General features: G+C 41.6%; 1 protein-coding gene and 1 long non-coding RNA gene across 5 annotated transcripts in view; one reads left to right on the plus strand and one right to left on the minus strand.

Moving 5' to 3' along the window:
* The window catches only part of LOC128096287 (uncharacterized), a 164709-nt gene that overhangs the window by 68766 nt on the left and 73843 nt on the right, over nucleotides 1-22100 (plus strand). For all 4 annotated transcript variants that reach the window (XR_008213591.1, XR_008213589.1, XR_008213588.1 and 1 more), the window contains one exon: nucleotides 20830-20925. This is a non-coding gene — a long non-coding RNA (uncharacterized LOC128096287). The remainder of the gene's footprint in view (nucleotides 1-20829; nucleotides 20926-22100) is intronic.
* Nucleotides 1-22100, minus strand: part of LOC128096286 (phospholipid-transporting ATPase FetA) — an 82852-nt gene that overhangs the window by 57946 nt on the left and 2806 nt on the right. The window contains exons 2-5 of the mRNA XM_052715676.1: nucleotides 5392-5447; nucleotides 2854-2967; nucleotides 1767-1865; nucleotides 246-307 (exon numbers count right to left, since the gene is read on the minus strand). Coding sequence (XP_052571636.1) covers nucleotides 246-307; nucleotides 1767-1865; nucleotides 2854-2967; nucleotides 5392-5447 — 331 coding nt within the window. The remainder of the gene's footprint in view (nucleotides 1-245; nucleotides 308-1766; nucleotides 1866-2853; nucleotides 2968-5391; nucleotides 5448-22100) is intronic.

The following is a 22100-nucleotide window of genomic DNA, read 5'->3' on the forward strand; positions in this document are numbered from 1 at the left end:
GGTAAGTTCTGGGCATGCTAGAGAACATCTACAGGCAAATTCTTAGAACATTTTCCTAGCATACATGAGGTCTTGGATTTGATCCCCAGCACCCCAAAAAGAAAGATTTCAATTAAACAGAAACAGATTCTTTTAAAGTTTAACATGAGGCTCTTTTCACTGTCCTGAATTACCTTTTCAAAGTATCGACCTCATCAAATTTTAGGACTGTTCCTACCTAAACTGGCTTTCCTAAGAGAACATACCTGCCATTCACCAGCACCAAAACAGAGCGGTTGTTGACTTGCTTGTCACTTTGGTGTCTTTTCTAAAATCACACAGAAAATGTTCAGGAAATAGACACGTGGAAGACTGCATGTACAATTTAAAAGTTTAAAATAGTGCCCACTATGGTTCTTGTTTGTGATCCCCCTCTTCCATATCCCAAAGCCCCCCCCCCCATTAAAACCAGGTTAAGAGGTTAATGTTCAATGGGTGCTTGGAAGGAGGTATAAAGAGAACTCAGGGGAAAGAAAGAGACACAACCTTTGTGAGACATATATATATAATATATACTATATTATATATATATATATATATATATATATATAGCCTAGGAGCTTGAAGACAAATGACTCCATCCAGAGATAAGAGGACAGGGTGCAGGCCAGACAGCACTAGGGAGTTCTTTCTGTACAAAGAACCCGGAACACACAGAAGCATTTCAGCAGATGTGCAGAGTAAAGGGCCGATATTCAGAGGCAGCAAGAGAACACATACAGCACATGCCCCAGTGACAGGATTCACAAGAACCACCCCTTCAAGTGGGGTTCTTCCAGGACTGGGAAGGGGTGGGGCAGGCAGAATACTCAGTTTTTCATGCTTCAAGGTTCTCCCAACATTTAATCTAAAGAGACCGAGTTCTGTTCTTCTAGTTCTCACTAGAAGGAGACAGTACCAGGGAATGTATGCGGTTCTGAGCTAAAATGGGTTTATACAGCTCAGTTTGTTTATCTGGGTTGTGACTGAAATTTAAACCACTACATGTGCTAAGCCTATATTTTACAGAGTTAAAAAGAGTAGGAAATGTCATACTCTTCAACTCTGGTCCATAACGTGTCTTGACAAAATCAGGCCTCTTTGAAGACACTGCAGGACTGGCTTCCCAAACCCCACCTGCAGGTTTCAGATCCAGGCTGACCCCTTCCAGCCTGCAGGTTTCAGATCCAGGCTGACCCCTTCCATTTAGCACCGGCTGTGACAGGCCAGTTTCTCTTTCCAAGGCCAGGAAAAGAGTGGGTCTTTGATGGCGTCACAGGGCTCCTAGCTGTGCATGCCACACAGAAGTAGCATTTGGAAAGGGAAATATAAAGAACGCTGGAGAAGGGGAATGTGGAGGGAGAGAAGAAGGAACAGGAAAAGGAAGGAACAGGGGACAGAGGGGAAGGGGGAAGGGTATGAAGTGGGAGGAGGGCCAGATAAAGAAAGGTGCCAGCAAAGCCAGATAAAGCTAAGGGGTCAGGGCTGGGTTACTGAGAAGAGAGGGAAGGAAGTCTGGAGGAAGGGCTAACAGTGGTGGAGCAGAAAAAAAGCCCCTATCTGGCCAAGCAGGGACCAAGCAGAGTCATGGGCTTGTGGACATGATATAACCTCCAGGATAGATAAGGGAACAAATATGAGAAACATCTCTCTATTTAGCATTTCTTGGCACAAGGTAGCTCTGGAAGTTTTCTTGCCCACAGCCCAATTACTAGGTATAGTGTGGGAAGCCCCGGAAGCTACTTTACCACATCATCGATGGCATCTTTCACGCCTGTTATGGATAGCACCACGATCAGGGGTATCACAGTTGTGTACCATGCCAGGGAAGAGATCTGAGGAATCAACTTTGAGAAGGAAATAGAGAGATCTTAGGTCAGGAATCCTAAAGAATAACACACTTCCCCAAATTTCTTGCCCTCACCATCATTTTTACCTCTCTGGGTTTATTATTATAAACCAAAAGGTTATAGTTACTCTTCACTTGTTATAACCTCCCTGCATTGCTAAATTAAAGTAAACATTTCCCAAAAGATGAAGAAAAGGCTGTAAGTTGCCACTTACATGTTGTGAATGTCTCTACCTTAGTACTAATGGGAAAGAGTCATTTCTTCTCCAATAATGAAAGGTATTGGAAGGTAGAGTGTTTACAGTTTACATGGCAAGGATGGAGAGATGGCTCCATGGTCAAAAGCACTGGATGCTCTTCCAGAGGATTCAAGTTCAATTCCCAGCACCAACCATTTTAATTCCAATTCTAGGGGTTCTGATGGCCTCTTCTGTATGTACCAGACATGCACATGGTACATAAATGTGCATGTAGGCACACATACATAAAACTAAAATGATTTGAAAACAGTGGGCATGGGAAGACCATGTATTCTCCCACATTTTCAGTACAAGGGAGGGTGAGACAGTCTGTCCCCTTCTCTCAATATGAGGCTACCCTACATAGATCCCTACCCCTGTGCTGGCTTTCTTGTATTCTATACCATTCTCTTCCCTTGGTATGTGTCAACTCCTATCACAGAAGAATAGGCCTGTAGTTAGAGCTGGGGTGAAGAATCTGCTTTCTTATGGTCAAGCTGAACTGTGGCTATACAGTCACAACGAAGGAGCTCCCGCTCCATGGGATTCCTTCCTTTTGTCTCCTTCATACAGAGGCTTGCTTCACACGATAACCCTGACTTCTGCTGTGCTAGGGAACTGATCAAAGGCCCCAGCCATCCATCTGTCAATGTCAAATAAGAGTATATCTTGCAGTCTAGGTACTGATCACATGACCTGACCCCAGAGAAGATAAGAAAACACTGAAAATGCCTTAGGAGGCCATACCTGTAAGAACAGCAAAATAAGGAAATAAGCATTTGCAAGTCTCTGGAACTGTTCAAACAGGTTCATGGGCAGGAAGTTAAACAAATTATATTTTGAGGTCTTGATGGTATTGTCCTATAGGTAAAATACAAAAACAATAACAACAAAAAGCAAACACAAGTGGAAGAACCAGGAAGCTAGCTCAAAACTGGTTGGTCTGTTTGTTCCCTCAATACTCAGGATATAATTATTGAACGTAGCTATATATTAAACTTGTGGCAGGAACTATGAATACAGAGGTGAATGAGACAGGGTCACAGTTATGGAGAAAGAGAACTAACATCTGTATAACTGTATTGAAATTCATATCCATCATATAAGATGAATGTTACCATATCCATTTTATAGATGAATGAACTAAAGATCAGAGACATTAAACAACTGTATAATGCTTCAAGGTGAGTAAGGGGCACAGCGGTAATCACATTTAGGTCTGTATGATATCCAAAGCTAGTTTTCCTGTATCTCACTGCTTTGTTTTCTGTACAGAGAAAGGGAAAGGCTGCTCCCACTGCCACACTACACCATGGTTATTACCCAGAACCTCTAACTCAGAAGTCATAAATTAATATCCTGCAGGAACCACAAATACATACGGTTATGTAGTCTTCATATACTGAGAGTTACATGTACGCATGATCGTGTGTGTGTGTGTGTGTGTGCGTGTATGTGCGTGTGTGTGTGTGTGCGTGTGTGTGTGTGTGTGTGTGTGTGTGTGTGTGTGTGTGTGGCTATAGATGTAGGAAACAACATGTAAGACACTCTTTGAAGTGGTGTTACATGCCTGTAATTCTAGCACTTGGGGGGTCTGAGAGAGACGGATTCTGAGTTCAAGGCCAGCCTTCTTTCAGAAGCCAAGCCAAACCAAGGAAGGCAAAGCACTGTTTGTGACTGAGGCTGGAGATGACCCAAAGGGTCGTTTAAAGCTAGATACGAAGAGGAAATCCTAAATAACTGAAAAGAAAAAAGTAGAAAGCTATTATGAAATTAGGACTCTGAAAAATATTAAGATCCTGATAGTGTAAAAATATAGAAAAAAGAATATATGCTCATATTTCCTTATGGACACTCATATTTCCTTTTTTTTTTCTTTTTGGTTTTTCAAGATAGGGTTTCTCTGTGTAGTTTTGGTGCCTGCCCTGGATCTCGCTCTGTAGACCAGGCTGGCCTTGAACTCACAGAGATCCGCCTGGCTCTGCCTCCAGAGCACTGGGATTAAAGGCATGCGCCACCACCGCCCGGCCCATATTTCCTTTCTGTATGAAGGCACCAATGAGTATATGAGAAACTAACCTACAAGGGAGCAGATGTGAACAAAGATGGGAGCTGAAGCACGATTTTATAAAATGCTTGCTATGTTATGAATTACTTCATAAATAAATAAGTGAAAAATGAAAAATCAAACAGGAAATCGGGCAAATCATTAATAGGTAGTTTTAAAAAATTCAAAAGGCGCCGGGCGGTGGTGGCACACGCCTTTAATCCCAGCACTCGGGAGGCAGAGCCAGGCGGATCTCTGTGAGTTCGAGGCCAGCCTGGACTACCAAGTGAATTCCAGGAAAGGTGCAAAGCTACACAGAGAAACCCTGTCTCGAAAAACCAAAAAAAAAAAAAAAAAAAAAAAAAAATTCAAAAGGCTAATTAACAAAAAAGATGATTAATTTCACTAAAAAATTGGAAAGTATGGGTAAGAAATGTCGTTTTTCATCTAAGAGCTGGCAGAGATGGAAGGAACTGATAGTAAGTAGCTTAACCCAGGCCTAGAAACTGCAAGGCCGCAGCCCCAGGGTGCACTAGAAAGCTAGCCAATCTGAAGCCAGCTTGGGCTACCGAGAGACCCCTGCCTCAGAAAAAAAACTGAAAATCAAAATTGGTTTGGCAGAAATAAGAAATGAGTGGCTTCCTATGGTGGGTGAACATGTAAATGGATATAATCTTTTCAGAAGGCAAGCTGGAAAAATGTGTCACAGGTTTTTCGTTTTTTTAAATGTGTGTCCCTTTAGGCCTAGGCAATTCACTTCCAGAAAGCTCATAATATTTACACACAGACGTGCCCACTGATACACATAATGAAGTTCACCTAGCACCATTTACCACAGGAAAATACTGGAGACACTGTAAATGTTCACCCACAGAGGCCGGCTGCGTGAGCTAAGGTTCATCAGTAAAATGGGAAACAGCACTGCTATCAAGCAAACGGAGCCGACGTGCATGTGCTAATGTCTAAGCGACACAGGAGAACCGTGGGAGTATTTGTACGAAAGCCAGAAGACTTCTTTTCTGGGCGTTACACAGAATACAGAATCTGAGACATATTCTCCTGAGTGAAGGATTGTGTTAATTTTGCCTCTGGGCTTTCGTTGCACCTTGTATTACAGGGGGGCTTAAGTTGGCATTTAGGCTGTCATTTCTGCATCAATAACGAAATCTTCCTTCCCCTCAAAAGGAGAATGTTCAGAACACTAACCACTTCTGAAATAGTCAGTGGCAGGCACTTACCGGATAGTCAAAAAGAGAGTTGAATTCTCTATTGTTGGCCTGCAGAATTCTTTCTTCTGAAAGGAGGAGAGAAATGATGAGACACATGTCCCTCTAGGTTAGCCTGAGATGTTGCTGGCTAGTGAAGGCTTCGCTAGCTCCTCACACCTTCTGGCTGGGGATATCTGTTTGAAGACAACTTTTGGGTGCTGGGAATGCAGCTTGGTTAATAGAGTGTTTACCTAACAGGCAAGAAGCTCTATGTTTGAGCCCCATTTCTGCATCAACCAGGGATGGTGTAAGCCTGAATTCTAGCAGTTGAGAAATAGAGGCCAAAGGATCAGAATTCTATTCAAGGTCATCTTCACCTACATGTTGAGTTCAAAACTACCCTGGGTTACATGAGACCCTGTTTCAAAACAAAAAAGTAAACAAAAAATAAAAAATGGGACGTAATTAACAGGCAGTGATGAGGTGGTAGTGCATGCTGATAATCTTAGCTGAGGCAGGAGGATATTGGGTTGGAGGCAAGCCTGAGTTATATACCAAGGCCCTGATTCAAGACACCCCTCTCCCCAAAAAAGCCAGGGCTAGAGCTCAGTTATTTGCCTCATATGCATGAGGCACTGAATTCAGTCCCTAGCATCACATAACACTGGGTACGTGGCACACACGCAGGAAGTAGAGACGGGGGATTGGAAGTTCACAGTCATGCTCAGCTACATGATGAATCTGAGGCCAAACTGGGCTATATGAAATCCCAACTCCAAAAAAAAAAAAAAAAGATAGCAAGAAAAGTAGCTTTCTAGAGACAACCAAACATGCACCTCTAGAGGGATCCATACATTAATACTTCAAAAGTGCTGCTGAGACTATGTTCGACAAACATTACTGCTCATGGTAGGAATCTGGTCAGTTCCACACCTTGTCTTAGGGTGACTGAGGCTTTTCACCTATAGTTGCTCTAAGACTATAATGTGTTGGGGTCTGGGTTTTTACCTATGGCTCTTGGCTCCTAACTCCCTCCCTGAGACAGGCCACAGTCTTAGCATTTCTCCTTTCTAATACGGGTCATGAAACTCTAACCATCTCCTACCTTTTGATCTTAGTGTGGTCCATAAAGAAATTCCCTGACTCTCTTATCTGGTGGTAAGTAATAAGACCTTCTTTATTCTGGAGTGGTCCTTCCCCAGACACTGGAGGCAGGAATTCTGCACAGAGAGGCTGAGAAGTCTAGACAGGCCTTGGGTTCTCCATCCAGTTGATTAGTAATCATGCACATATAGTAAGTTTCCATAATATCCTATGGAACTGGACTCAGAGCTTGTGGAAGCTGTAGAGGCCAGAAGGGAGGTGAACAGGGCTCATCCATGGGTTAGGAAGGTGGTAAACCTCAACTCCTCGGGCTGGTGCTCCTGTTCTCATGGTCCTTCTAGATCTTTATCTTTCTATCTATCTATCTATCTATCTATCTATCTATCTATCTATCTATCTATCTATCTATCTATCTATCTCTATCTATCTCTATCTATCTATCTATCTATCTATCTATCTCTATCTATCTCTATCTATCTATCTATCTATCTATCTATCTATCTATCTATCTATCTATCTACCTATCTAAAGCCAGGCAGTGGTGAGGTGGTGCATGTGTGTGTATACACACACACACACACACACACACACACACACACATACATATATGTATATATGGCTTTATTTGTATACTCTTAAATATTCTTTATATTAAGCATTAAATGTAAGCATGATGTTTCCATGAGTTGTGATGTTCTAACTAAGTAATCAAATCTGTGTGTGTGTTGGGGGTGGTGCTCATTAAAAAACAAACGAACAAACAAAAACAATTTGTAAATCATCAGAAGTCCCAGAGGCCTGGACTCATGGTTGCCTTTAAGTGGGGACAGCCGAGCTGAGCCTTCAGTTGTGGGGCCCATGACTAAGAACTAAGTGCAGTTGCAGACTCTGAGCTGGTGTCTGCTGCTCTGCGATGGCCTCCCTGCTGCTGAGGTGAAAGCCCCACATCATTTAGCATCACAGAAATCTTCTGTGTTGACTGTGTTATGAGAGAAGAAGAAAAACAGAAGTTCTTTCCAACATAATTGTCCAGTCAGTTTAAATGAATGACCTCCACTGAGCCTCCATTGTTCAGAAGCTAGACTGCTCCAGCGGGGGTGGGGTAGGGGATGGGGATGGTGGGGGTGGGAAAGCTGAGTCAGACAGAGTCCCAGGCTTTAAAGGACTTTGTGTAAGAGTGAGTTTGCTAATTGCAGCACCTGGCAAAACCGTCATATGAAAACTGGATGTGTTACAAATTATAATAAATGATGGTGAATCTGTTAAGATGAATATATATACATATACATATATATATGTATATGTATACACACACACACACACACACACACACACACACACACACACACACACAGCTGTCCCTCTGTATTTGTGGGGTTTGGTTTCAGGTCTCCATGGATACTGAATTCATGAAAATCTTAGAGAACATAACATAGTGTTTTCATGTAATCCATGTAACCCTCCTTCAAATTTCACATCTTCTCTAAACTAAACATAATACTCAAATGAATTTAAATGCCATTTAAATACCCATTAAACTATAGTATTTAAGGAATCATGACAAGAAAAAAATTCCATAAATATTTAGTACAGATGCAATTTTTGTTTCAAATATTTTCAGTCATGGTTGAACCTACGGATTTGGAACCCATGTGTGTGAAGGGTATGTATAGCTATTGCTATCTACCCACTAGAGACTTATGTCCTAAGAAAGCATTCCTTCAGTCTTTAATTCTTCCTTGACTCAACAGCATTTGAATTTTTGGCAGGGGTAAGGAGGACCTCTTTATGTCTTAGTGTTGTCAGATGAAGCAAGTATCCTCCCTGGCCATCTTCAGACTCCTAATCCTAGTGAGAAAAACAAATATCCAAGTGCAGAGATACATGTAAGCATATAGGGTTCGGGGGTGTAAAGAATAGATGAAGTAGGATGCACAAGTATTACTGGAGGGAAAATGTCTGCAATTATCTGTCTGTCTATCTATCCATCCATCATCTATCTATCTATCTATCTATCTATCTATCTATCTATCTATCTATCTATCTATACTGTGTGTAGAGGGAACTTTTTCTAGACCTTGTAATCAAGATAATAATACATCTTTATATTATTTAAGACTATGTATTCAATCTGCTGTCCTACTGTGTATTCAGCTTAAGTTTAACCTCCTTTAGGAGAACAATGTAACAAACCTCACCTTGCCTTGGATTTCCAATGCAATCAGCTTTTCAACCTAAGCTAATGTATAACTTTAAACTATATATTTTCCATGACCCTAATCCGTGTGTGTGTGTGTGTGTGTGTGTGTGTGTGTGTGTGTGTGTGTGATCTTACCAAAGATGCCCAAGCAAGGCGGGGTGTATAGCCAGCTATACAGATTATAGTTTGTTCTAGGGGAGTTGCATATTTATTACATTCATTTTGTGATGACCATAATTATTGATTCCTAGGAGTATTACAAGCTGAATAAAGATGGAGAAGCTGTAGACTCACAGGAAGGGGGCTGAAATGATGTTTTCTCATACCTTGTTTTGACTGGCTAGTGGCTTATTTGCAAGAGCTTCTGCTAACCACTGTAGTCTAGGTTTTCCAAGGTGGTAGAACACGTATGACCCAGATAATGCAGTCACATCCAGGGTTCAGAGCTCCTTCAGTCATGGCCTGAGTCCTTCATGTTAGAACCTTCTTATGGGTTCTAACAGCTACCTGACTGAGGTAGAACACCAGGCAGTACTGCTAAGATTATCTACTCACTGCATAGGCTATGTCCATAGTTTATTTGGTAGTGGTGTCTAAAATCCATCTTTCCCATTACACTTGTCATTTATCCATCCAACCATATCCCACCTACCAGCATAGCCATTTATTTTTATTAACATTTTACATTTGATGAAGTTCTAATATTTTTGCTGAATTTCATATTTCTTATTAGATTTCATTTTACTCTTTTTTAACTTAGCAAAAGTTTGACAGGCTTTTTCAAGTACTCCTTTGGGGCCACGTGCATGCCTATAATCCCAACACTTGGCAGGTTGAGGCAAGGAGAATATAAGTTTGAGACCAGTCTGGGAGACCTATCCCAAACCCTCTCTCCTCCCAAAAGCAAATAAAGATTAATTCAAACTCCTCTAGAACTTATAAATAATATAAGAAAAACTAAAAGAACTAAGTGTTCCCTATTGTTAATTCAAAGATTACTACCATTTAGTTATTCCTACATGAAACAAGAATGACAGGATGTGGTCTATGCATGGGAGATTAGAATTAGAAAAGACTGGAAATCAGCTTAGGTAAGAAGAGTCTAGAAAATGTTCTAATGAAGAAGTTCTGCTGTACAAATAAAAGGGACAAACACAAAACTCAGGGCTGAAATCAATAAACTAGAAACAAAAACAATACAAAGAATCAATGAAACAAAGAATTGGTTTTATGAGAAAATCAGTAAGATTAAAAAACCTTTATCCAAATTAACTAAAAGGCAGAGAGAGAATATCAAATAAGAAAATTAGAATGAACAGGTAGACATAACAACCAACACTGAGGAAATCCAGAGAATTATAAAGGCACACTTTAAAAACCTGTACTCCACCACATCGGAAAATATAAAAGAAATGGATAATTTTCTTGATACATATCACTTACCAAAGTTAAATCAAGATCAGATAAGCAATTTAAACAGACCTATAAGCCTTGGTGAAATAGAAGTAGTCATTAAAAGTTTCCCAACTGAGTAAGCATAAGGAGCAAGCCAGTAAGCAGCACTCCTCCAAGGTCTTTGCTTCACTTTCTTTGGGTTCATGCTTCTGCTCCTGCCTTGACTTCCCTGTATGATGAACTATGACCCAGACTTGTCAGCCAAACAAACTCTTCCTCCCAAGCTGGTTTTCATCAGTGTTTTATCCCAGCAGCCGAGACCAAACCGAGACATGAACATTGACATAAGTATGAAGCATCTGTTGTCTAATGGGAGGGGGTGATCTAAAACAGTTATAGCAAGGGGAAGTGAGATGGCAAAGAGAAGAAAAATGGTCATTTGTGAATTAAATTACCTCTGGACAGCTGAGGTTCTGTCTCAGCAAGTACTCCAGGTGGCATCCAAAGAAAGTGAAGCAAAGACCTTGGAGGAGTGCTGCTTACTGGCTTGCTCCTTGTATTTACTCAGCTTGTGTTCTTCTACATCACAGGACTGGAGGCTCAGGTGTATCACCACGCAAAATGGGCTGTGCCTTCCTGTACCAATCATTCATCAAGAAAGCAAGTGCCCCACAAACATGCCTATAGCTCAATCTAAGAGAGGAATTTCCCAATTGAGATTTCCTTGCTGTGGGATGGTCTGTATGTCAAATGCTCTGATTGGTCAATAAATAAAACACTGATTGGCCAGTGGCCAGGCAGGAAGTATAGGCGGGACTAACAGAGAGGAGAACTGAGAGAACAGGAAGGTGGGAGGAGACACACCGCCATGACAAGCAGCATGTGAAGACACTGGTAAGCCACGAGCCACGTGGCAAGGTATAGATTTATGGAAATGGATTAATTTAAGATGTAAGAACTAGATAGCTAGAAGCCTGAGCCATTAGGCCAAACAGTTTAAATAATATAAGTGTCTGTGTGTTTATTTTATAAGTGGGCTGCGGGACTGCCAGGGCTTGGTGGGAGCTGGAGAGAAAACGCTCCAGCTACATTTCCTCTTTCCAGCTTGTGTCAGGCGGACAAAAAAACTAATGAATACAGTTTGAATCTAAAGAAAACCCAGCCTAGCAAACAGTTCTCTCTTTCCCACAGTTTCCTGATCCTCCCATGCAAAATGCAACCCCTGTTCTTATTCCTGAAGCCATTAATATATTGTACCTATATTTTTATTATTTCCCTGTCACACTGACTCTTAACGCCTGTAAGAATCATTCCCTTTGTTATTAGCATACAAGTCTGCAAAGGATTTCACAGTTTTCTAGTAGCGTCTAAATGAATCTTTGTACTGTTTTGCCTGCTTTCCCATAATGCATCACTTTCCCTTTACACACCAAGTTGAAAGCTCTGGTTCTGGTCTTAGACAAATTTAAGATTTCAATTCTACCTCCAACTAGCTGTATAATTTCATACTGTGTATCTCTGGGTATGTTGCCTTATGAGTGTAATAAAAAAGTAAGAAAATCTAAAAAAAAAAAAAAAAAATTCCCAACTGAAAAAGCCTAGGGTCAAATGGGCTTAGTGCAGAATTCTACTTAACTTTCAAAGAAGAGTTGAGGTCAATCAATATTCCTCAAATTATTCCACAAAATAGAAACAGAAGTAACATTGCCCAATTCATTTTTATGACGCCATAGTTACCCTGATACCCAAACCACATAGAACCCAACAGAGAGAATTGCAGACAAAAATTCCCTCATGAACATACATGCAAAAATGCTTACAAACTGAATCCAAGAACACATCAAAAAGATCAGCCACCATGATCAAGTAGGCTTCATCCCAGAGATGCAGGGATGGTCCAACATAGGTAAATCGATAAATGTAATCCACCATATAAACAAACTGAAAGACAAAAACCATATAATTGTCTCATTAGATACAGAAAACATCTTTGGCAAAATCCAATACCCCTTCATAATAAAAGTCCTGGAGAGATTAGGGATACTAAGGACATACCTCGACATAATAAAGGCAGTTTACAGCAAACCCAGAGACTACTTAAAAACAATGGAGAGAAACTCAAAGCAATGCCACTAAAATCAGGAATAAGACAAGGCTGTTCACTCTCTCTATACCTATTCAATATAGTACTTGAGTCTTAGCTAGAGCAATAAGACAACTAAAAGTTAAGATCGAGGGGATACAAATTGGAAAGGAGAAGCCAAAGTATCTTTATTTGCAGATGATATGGTAATATAAATAAGTGACCCTAAAATTTTCACTGGGAAACTCCTACAGTTGATAAACACTATCAGCAAAGCAGATGGATACAAAATTAATTCATAAAACAAATATTCAAATGACAAATGGACTGAGAAAGAAATCAGGGAAACAACACCTTTCACAACAGCCTCAAATAATACAAAATATTTTGGGGGTAACTGTAACCAAGCAAGTGAAAGACTTGTATGATAAAAACTTCAAGTCATTGAAGAAAGAAATTGAAGAGGATATCAGAAGATGGAAAGACCTACAGTGCTCATGGATTGGTGGGATTAATATAGTAAAAATGGCCATCCTACCAAAAGCACTCTACAGATTCAAAGAAATCCCCATCAAAATCCAACACAAGTCTTCACGGATCTTGAAAGAATAATTTTCAGCTTTGTATGAAAACACAAAAAAAAAACAGGATAGCTAAAACAATCTTAAATAATAATAATAATAATAGACTGTTGGAAGTATCACCATCTCTGGCCTCAAATTGTATTACAGAGCTATAACAATAAAAACAGCATGGTATTGGCACAAAAAAACCAGACACACTGATCATGGAATCGAATCGAAAACCCATACATAAATCTACACACCTAAGAACACCTAATTTTTGATAAAAGACAGCACCTTTAACAAATGTCAAACTGGATGGCTGCATGTGGAAGAATCCAAATAGATTCATACTTATCGCCCTTATACATATTTGTGCAGTTATGCTACACAAAACTCAACTCCAAATGGATCAAAGACCTCAACATAAAACTAGATACACTGAACCTGAAAGAAGAGAAAGTGGGGAATAGCCTTGAACGCACTGCCACAGGAAAAGACTTTTAGAAAAGAACATGGATAGTATAGGCACTAAGATCAATTAGTAAGTGGGACCTCATGAAACTGAGAAGCTTTGACATGGCAAAGGGTACCATCATTTGGACAGAATGGGAAAATACTTTTACCAACTACACAAATGACAGAGAGCTAATATCCGAATTTTATATAAAAAATCTCAAAAATTAGATATCAAGAAAACAATAACCTAATTTAAAAATGGAGTACAGATCTAAACAGTGAATTATCAAAAGAGAAAACTCAAATGGCTAAGAAGCATTTGAAGAGATGTTCAACAACCTTAGCCACTAGGGCAATAGGCCTTGCCTTGGAGGTGGTGGGAATGGGGGGTGGGTTGAGGGGAAGGCTGGGGGGCGGGAGGAGGGAGGACAGGGGAATCTGTGGTTGATATGTAAAATGAATAGAAAATCTCTTAATAAAAAATTATTAAAAAAACAAAACTACTTTGAGATTTCATCTTACACCCATCAAAATGGCTAAGATCAATAATATAAGTGACAGCTCATGCTGGTGAGGATACGGAGTAAAGGAATACCCATTCATTGCTGCTGAGAGTGCAAACCTGTACTACCACTATGGAAATCAGTGTGGTGGTTCCTCGGGAATATGAAAATTGATATACCCCAAGATCTAGCTATACCACTCGAGCATATACCCTACATGCTTCATCCTACCACAGAGACACTTGCTCAACTAGGTTCATTGTGACTTTATTCATAATAGCCAGAAATTAGAAACAACCTAGATGTCCCTCAGCAGAAGAATTACTCAGCCATTAAAATGACATTATAAAATTTGCAGGTAAATAGATGGAACTAGGAAAAAAGCATCCCAAGTGAGGTATCGCAGACTCAGAAAGCGAATTGTGGTATGTATTTGCTAATGTGTGAATATTAGCTGTTAAGTCAATGACAATTAAACTATAATCCCTAGAACCACAGAGGTTATGTATAGAGTAAGGGGCTGGGGGGACAGATAGATCTCGTTAGGAAAGGGAAATAGAATAGATGGTTATGGATGAATTGGGGAAGGGCTGGAATCAGAGGACCAAATGGGGAGGAAAAGGAGAGAGGAAGAGGAAGGAGGGAGTAAGGGGAGAGAGACCTAAAATAAGGCTCATCTGAAGAGTAGTATGGAAACCTAATAGTAGAACATTCTAATATATATACATGTACATATATATGAAAGTGATCTAAATGAAGTTGCCAAATAAGGGGGAGACAGAGTCCCAACTGGTCATCTCTTGCCACCAAATGAAGTTTCCAGTACCAAGACTGGGTTATAGCTAATTGAGTTGTCGGCCAAAGGGGTCCCATAGGACTCCCCCAAACAACCCAGGATGTTGCAAAGACTACAGGTTCCTCTTCACAAACTTACAGCAAGCCCCCCATTGCTGAAGACAACATCAACACAACTCATTGAACATGCAGAAGTCAAGCAGGTGCCTGCCTAGAGCCTTCATTCCTATGTTCTAGAGTCTTTGGTGCATTCTACCAAACTGTGTTTGAATGGAACTGGCCCCCATAAGCTCATAGAGAGTAGCACTATTAGAAGGTGTGGCTTTGTTGGAGTAGGTGTGGCCTTGTTGGAGTAAGTGTGCCACTGTGGGGATGGACTTTGATGTCTTATATATGCTCAAGATGTCACCCAGTGAGACATACCACTTCCTGTTGCCTGCAAGATGTAGGACTCTCAGCTCCTTCTCCAGCACCATGTCTGCCTGTGTGCCATCATGCTCCCTGCCATGACAACAATGGACTGAACCTCTGAACTAAAAGCCAGCACCTTAACTAAATATTTTCCTTTATAAGAGTTGCTGTGGTCATGGTGTCTCTTCACAGCCAGAGAAACCCTAACTAAGACACAAATATAAACACTAAGCCTGCCATAAACCCTTCGATCTACAATGGGTCCTGTCTACAAAATATGCTAGGACAATGGTGGCTCAAAGCCTGTGAGAGTCACCAATCAATATCTGATTTGACTTAAGGCCCACTCCAATCTATACCTGACACTGCTTGGGTGACCAAGAATCAGAGACTAGACCGCCCAGGAACCTAAGGTAAAGCCAAATATTGCTGGTCTAAAACAAACAAACAGCAATAAAGTGACTCCTCATGACATTCTGCTGTACTCACAGCTCGGTGCCTTGTTCAGTCATCATCAGAGAAGCTTCTTCCTGAAGCAGATGGGAACAAATACAGAGACCTGCAGCCAGACATTATGTAGAGAGTGAGAGACTGTTGGACATTCAGCCCTAAAGGAAATGTCTCCATCAAATCCCTCCCCTCAAGGCTATGGGAACCCATGGAAGAGGAAGCAGAAAGAATGTGAGTGCTGGAGGGGATGGAGACACCAGGAAAACAGGGCCCTCTGAATCAACAAGATCAAAGCTCACATGAACTTTGAGACTGAGGCAGCAAGCATAGGGCCGGCATGGGCCTGCATATAATATTATTGTTTCCAGTTTCCATTATTACATGCAGTTTTCCTGCATATAATATTATTGTTTCCAGTTTAGTGTGTGTTTTTTTAATGGGATTCCTGAGTGTGTGAATGAGTGGGGCTCTGATTCTTGGGCCTTCTCTTGGGTTCCTTTCCTTCTGTTTGTCTTGTACAACTCTGTGATAGTTTTTGTTTTACCTTATTACATTTTATTTTTATGTATTTTATTATTATCCCTTAGAAGCCTGTTCATTTTCTTTTTCTTTCTTCCTCTTTTTTCTTTTAATTTTATAATTAATTTAATTTTACATATCAGCCACGGATTCTCCTGTCCTCCCCCCACTCCCTAATCCACCCCCCATTCCCACCTCCTCCAAGGCAAGGACTCCCCTGGGGATTCAGCTCAGCCTGGTAGATTCAGGTTTTTGTTTTTGTTGGGTTTTTTTTTTGTTTTGTTTTTTGTTTTTTGTTTTTTGTTTTTCAAGACAGGGTTTCTCTGTGTAGCTTTGGAGCCTGTCGTGGAACTCACTCTATAGCCCAGACTGGCCTCGAACTCACAGAGCTCCTCCTGCCTCTGTTTCCCGAGTGCTGAGATTAAAGGTGTGCGCCACCACTGCCCAGCTGTTTGTTTTCTAATGAAAGACAGAAAGGGAGCAGATGTGGATGGGAGGGGAGGAGGGGAGGAACTTGGAGGAGTAGAGAGAGGGGAAATGGTAATCAGGATATATTATGTGAGAAAAACAATCTATTTTCAATAAAAGGGAAAAAGAACTAATAAATAATTAAAACTTAAAAACAGAAACAATCACGGGGGTTTCTTAAACTTGGGGAAAGGGACAAACATCTAGCTCTGGTGTGTGGTGAATGTGGAAAATATTTTCCATTGTAGCTGAAGGCTGGATTTGCAGCCTATCCAGCGATGACATGACTTCACAAGATCTGTGCTAAAAGCTGGCCTGAGCTAGTGAAATCATGGGACTAGAAGGCCACGTGGGGCTCCAGTAGCACTGAAAACTTTAAAGTACAGCAGGCTTCCAAAGTAGTTAAGAAAATGGACAAATGGATCAGGCTGCTAGGGTTCAAATCCCAATCCTCCACTCACCAGCTGTGGAGCCTTGAAGAAGTCCTTTAACCTCTTTGAGACTCATTTTCTTCATCTGTAAAATGGAAATGGCAGGAATACCTACTCATAAAGTTACTGTGAGGTTGCTGAGCTAAGGCATGTAATGCACTTGAAAGTAGCTCTCAGCTCAGAAAATACGCTCAGAAAACAGCAGCAATTGCAGCTGGAGCTTTGACTGGGCTGCGAGTGACTTAGGACAAGTCATTTCCCATCTCGGAGCTTCTTCAGCTCCTTCTCATGTGAGATGAGACAGCCCAGCCTGGTGAGAGGCTGCTGTAGGACAGAGAATTCAAGATTGGCCTGGGATACACGGGGAGGCTCCCTCAAAAAAACAAAACCCAAAACCACACAAAAAGTGGGACAGACAGCCAAACTAGCGAAACACATGAACTCTGAACCAGTGGCTGAGGAGCCCCCATGGAACTGGACCAGGCCCTCTGGATAAGTGAGACAGTTGATTAGCTTGAACTGTTTAGGAGGCCCCCAGGCAGTGGGACTGGGACCTGTCCTTGGTGCATGAGCTGGCTTTCTGGAACCTAGGGTCTATGATGAGACACTTTGCTCAGTCTTGATGTAGGGAGGAAGGGACTGGACCTGCCTCAACTGAATCTACCAGGCTGGCCTGACTCCCCAGGGGAGACTTTGCCTTGGAGGAGGTGGGAATGGAGGGTGAATTGGGGGGGAAGGCTGGGGAGTGGGAGGAGGGAGGACAGGAGAATCTGTGACTGATATGTAAAATTAAATTAATTATTGGTTGTGAGCCTAGCCTTTAACGGCTGAGTGGTGGTGGCGCATGCCTTTAATCCCAGCACTCAGGAGGCAGAGCCTGGCAGATCTCTGTGAGTCTGAGGCCAGCCTGGTCTCCAAAGTGAGTTCCAGGAAAGGCGCAAAGCTACACAGAGAAACTCTGTCTTGAAAAACAAAAAAAAAAAAAAAAAAAAAAAATTAAATTGATTATAAAATAAAAATACTTATTAAAAAAAGTGGGATAGCTAAAACCTACCTTACATGCTAATGTGAAGGTTAAATGTGAAGGTGTGTCTAAGGGCTGTTTCCAGACTGCTCAAAGTACACATTAAATGCTATGTTTCTTCGCGATATTATGATAAAGGGTATTTCATGAATACTGATATAGTTGTCCATACCTAGAGCAGATTTTATTTGTTTTTAAAATTATGTGTGTGTGTGTGTGTGTGTGTGTGTGTGTGTGTGTGTGTGTGTGTATGCAGGGGTATGGGGGTTGTGGATGTGTGAGTGCAGGTGCCCACAGAATCAAGAAGAGGGTGTCAGATTCCTACAGCTGGAGTTACAGGCAGTTGTGAACCACCCAACAGGGGTGATGGGAACAGAACTCGGGTCCTCTACAAGAATGACATACAGCCTTAACCACTGAGATATTTCTCCACTCTCTAAAGCAGGTTAAAAAATTGGGGGCTATAGAGATTGCTCAGTGGTTAGGAGCTCTTGCTGCTCCTGCAGAGGACCTGAGTTCAGTTCTAAGCACCCATATGGCTGCTTACAGCTGTTAGCAACTCTAGTTCCAGGGGATCCAGTGCCTTCCTCTGGCCTTTATGGGCTCCAGGTGTGCACATGGAGCACAGACATGCACATACACGGCAAACACTCACCCATAAAAATAGAAATAAATCTTAAAACCTCTGTGTGCACTGTGTCTGTGCACATGCATGTGTTCTTATGTATGAGTGTGGATGCATACCTGTCAGCACCTGCCTGTGCACCAACCTCCCACTTCATCTGAGAAGGACCTTTTGTTAACTGCCCCCGGTCAGACTAGTTGGCCCCAAGCTTCAGGAGTTTCTTGTCTCTGCCTCCTCCAGATATGATAGGAGAGCTCTGAACTCAGGTCCTCGTATACTTGAACAGCTAGCTTTTCACCTACTGAGCCCCTAAAGTAGGTTCTGAATCCTCAGTGATCTAAGGTGGCTGGGCTAGCCCCGTGTAGTGAGAAGAATTCTCACTTACTCTGCAGGAAAGTAGAGGCAATAATAGAAGTCTCTGTTTAAGGATATACTCGGTTTGCATTCAAATGACAAGGATGAAAAAGTCCAGTTCTTATACAATACTGATGTAATCCAATCTCAAATTTTAGGGTTAAAAATACAGAAGATTAGAAATTAATCCAGACAAGGTGGTCCTAGTCTCATGTCTGTTGCTGTGATAAAACCAAAAGCAGCTCAGAGGAGGAAAGTGCTTATTTGGCTCCTGTTCCCAGGCCATGGCCCATCACTGAGGGAGGTCAGGGTAAGAACTCAAGCGGAAACTTGAAGCCAGGAGTGCTTGCCTTTCCACACAACAGTACCCTGATTACAGAACTCCCTCACAGCAAAGGGAGTCAGCAAGGAGGCGTGAGGGGTGGTGCTTGCTGGCCTGCTGGCGGACCCAGCTAGCTTCCTTATACCGCCAGGGCCACAGTGGGCTGGGCCCTCTCATATCGGTTAACACCCAGTCCCTCACAAGCATGCCCACAGGCCAATCTATCTGGACAATGCTTCAGGTTGAGATTACCTTCTCAGATGATACTAGGCTGGTCAAACAGAGAGCAGAAATCTGACAAGGATAAAGGTGGGATCTAATATTGAAAACTGGGTTTGGAGAGATGGAGCTTGAAAAAGATGGTATGCTGGAAAGTGAGTAATGAAGAGGAAAAATGATCCAGAAGAGAGGAAAATGTGGTGGTTGGCTGGTTAGGCATCTGGCTCAGGAAATTATGAGTGAATATTTGCTTGCTCAAAATGGGAAATGAATACAAATGATATTTTCTAGGTAAAAATGAAGTGATGGTCAAGAGTGCAAGTCTCTGGCTAGATTAATCAAATCTTCCTCTCCTTCTAGCTCTCTACATTCAGCCCAGGTACTAGGAAGGGAAACTGAGGAAGAGCTTCTAGATGCAATGCTACATAAGTAGGGAGAGGTGATTTCAACTGTTATTTACACAGTCCCTGTAATGGAAATGTCCTTTTCTCTCTTGTCTAAATATAAGCTGCTAGGGGAAGGGTATCTACTTGTATTAGGAACACTGGAATTTCTTCGATTTCAAATAATTATGATTTATGGTAGTCAATTACAATATAAAAACAGGATCGTTAGGAGCTGATTTAGTTAGTAGCTATGTGACTTACAGTCTTGGGCACACGAGAACATTTATAATCTCTTCAAACTGTGAGACATATGGAGTACAGCCACCAGATGGTGTTCTACATATTTAATAATGGCAGTAGCCAAGTGGTACAGCAGAGTCATCGGAAGAAAGACCCGAATCTATGGCTCTAAAGAAGATGCAGTACATGAATTTGCTCTTTCATTACAATTTCATTCCATTACACAGCAGTTGTGTGTCCAGTGGGCTACAGCCACTCACCTATCAGACCGAAAACAGTCTTTCTTCACTAAACAGGTCCTTAAAATAAAGATAATAAGATCCAGAGTCTCACTGTGTAGCTCATGCTGGCCTCAAACATGAGATCCTCCTGCCTCGGCCTTTCAAGTGCTTTCCTGGTGCTGTGCCTCCACGGCCAGCCGAGATCCACTTTTCTTTTAGTTTGCATATATACCAATGATATCATGTAGTATTTAATTTTCTTTGCATGGCTTATTTCAGTTACATAATGTGCTTCAGGATCATACATGTTGTCATAAATTACAAGATTTCCTTTTTTTAAAATAGTTGAACAGTATTCTGGTTACTAAGTCTGAGGCAGCAATGGGGGAAGTTTTGGGAGGTGCCAGTTAAAGGGTACAAATTTTCAGGTATGAGGAATAAGTTCAAGAGAGCCATTGCTCAAATATGATGGCTGTAGTTGATAATACATTGCATCCTTAAAAAATGTTGAGAGTAGATTTTTAGTGCTCTCACAAAACAAACAAACAAACAAACATGACTATGCACGGTAATGCAGATTAATTAGCGTGACTTACTCATTCTAAAGTGCATGTATGTATTTTAGAGTATCGTGTACACATTAAATGTGCACAATTTCATACTTCTCCTTGTTTTAATTAGTTTTATTTTTTTTAGGCAGGGTGTCACTAGTCCAGACTGGCCTGCAACAGGCCATCCCCCTGCTCCAGCACCCTTGAGGATGGAACTGCAGTCCTGAACCACCGTGCTTGGGTACTTCCTTTTTTCTTTTCTTTAAATATTAGCATCCCGCTGCTTAGTTCAGCTCGAATGCCCTTGATTTAATGAAGATTTGTTTAATGAACAAACACACACATGAAAATCTGCTTACAAACATGTTCTGTCACACTGAGGTCAGATTTCCGTGCAGACTCTGAAGCGGAAGGTGATGACCTTCTCCCTGTGGGAGGATTTACATGGCCACAGAGCAGCTGGGCTGAGAAGACCCTCAGCTAACGCTGGAGCTTTGCTGACCTTGGGAAGCTAAAGTCAGTAAGCAGGTGGATGTCCCAGCCTGGCTGAGGAGGGTGTGTAGTTCTGCCCAGAAGAGCCTGCAGAGGAAGCTCACTGAAGTCTTTAGCAGCTGCAGTGCCATCCCTGAGCTCTCACAGTCCTCCTGGGCCTCTGTTCCCACATCCTCAGAGCTTCCCTGGTTCTTCTCTGTGGCCTCAGTGAAAGCCAGCGTAGACCCGTTAAAGGACTCGGGCCTGCTGGGAGCATGGTGGAGCAAGAGGCCCTAGGTTCAATTCCCAGAACAAGAAGTAAAAATTAAAAATAAAGAAGATAAAGAAGATCAAAATGACATAAGAGAAAAAAAATCCTATTTTATTAAGCATATTAAGTCACATAGAAACCTGGTTTAAAGTCCAGCATGGTGGCACACCTGCTCTCCCAACGCTTTGGAGGCTGAGGTAGGAAGCTCGGGAATTAAAGCCAGCCCGGGCGATATAATGAAAGTCTGTCTCAAAAACAAATCAATAAACAAACACAAACAAATCAACTGGTCTGGTGAGCGTAATTCAGGACTTGCTAGAAACAGAGGCCTACCCTCAAGTCCTGTGTCTCTTCCCTCTCCTCTCTGAGGCAGAAGTGGACAGACATTATTCATAGTGACTCCCACAGAAGACAAGGACACTTTGCTCACCGTCCCCGCTTCATTTGGAACGTAGGACCAGTGACATCTGATCAATGTGGTAAAGATAAAATCAGTCCCACTAGACTAAACTGCTGGACATCATTTTCATGGCTGTCCAGCCACAAAAATCTTCCCTGGAAATTTCTATTAAAGGCCATCCTTAGAAACGAAATACCTAGATTATGCCAACAAAGTGATTTCACTGTTAACAGAGTTAAAACTTAATCCCTTCTGTGTAGGGCTGCCAGATTTA

This window comes from Peromyscus californicus, unplaced genomic scaffold, assembly GCF_007827085.1.
Source record: "Peromyscus californicus insignis strain IS unplaced genomic scaffold, ASM782708v3 Scaffold_5__1_contigs__length_169319896, whole genome shotgun sequence".
NCBI classification, from domain to species: domain Eukaryota; kingdom Metazoa; phylum Chordata; class Mammalia; order Rodentia; family Cricetidae; genus Peromyscus; species Peromyscus californicus.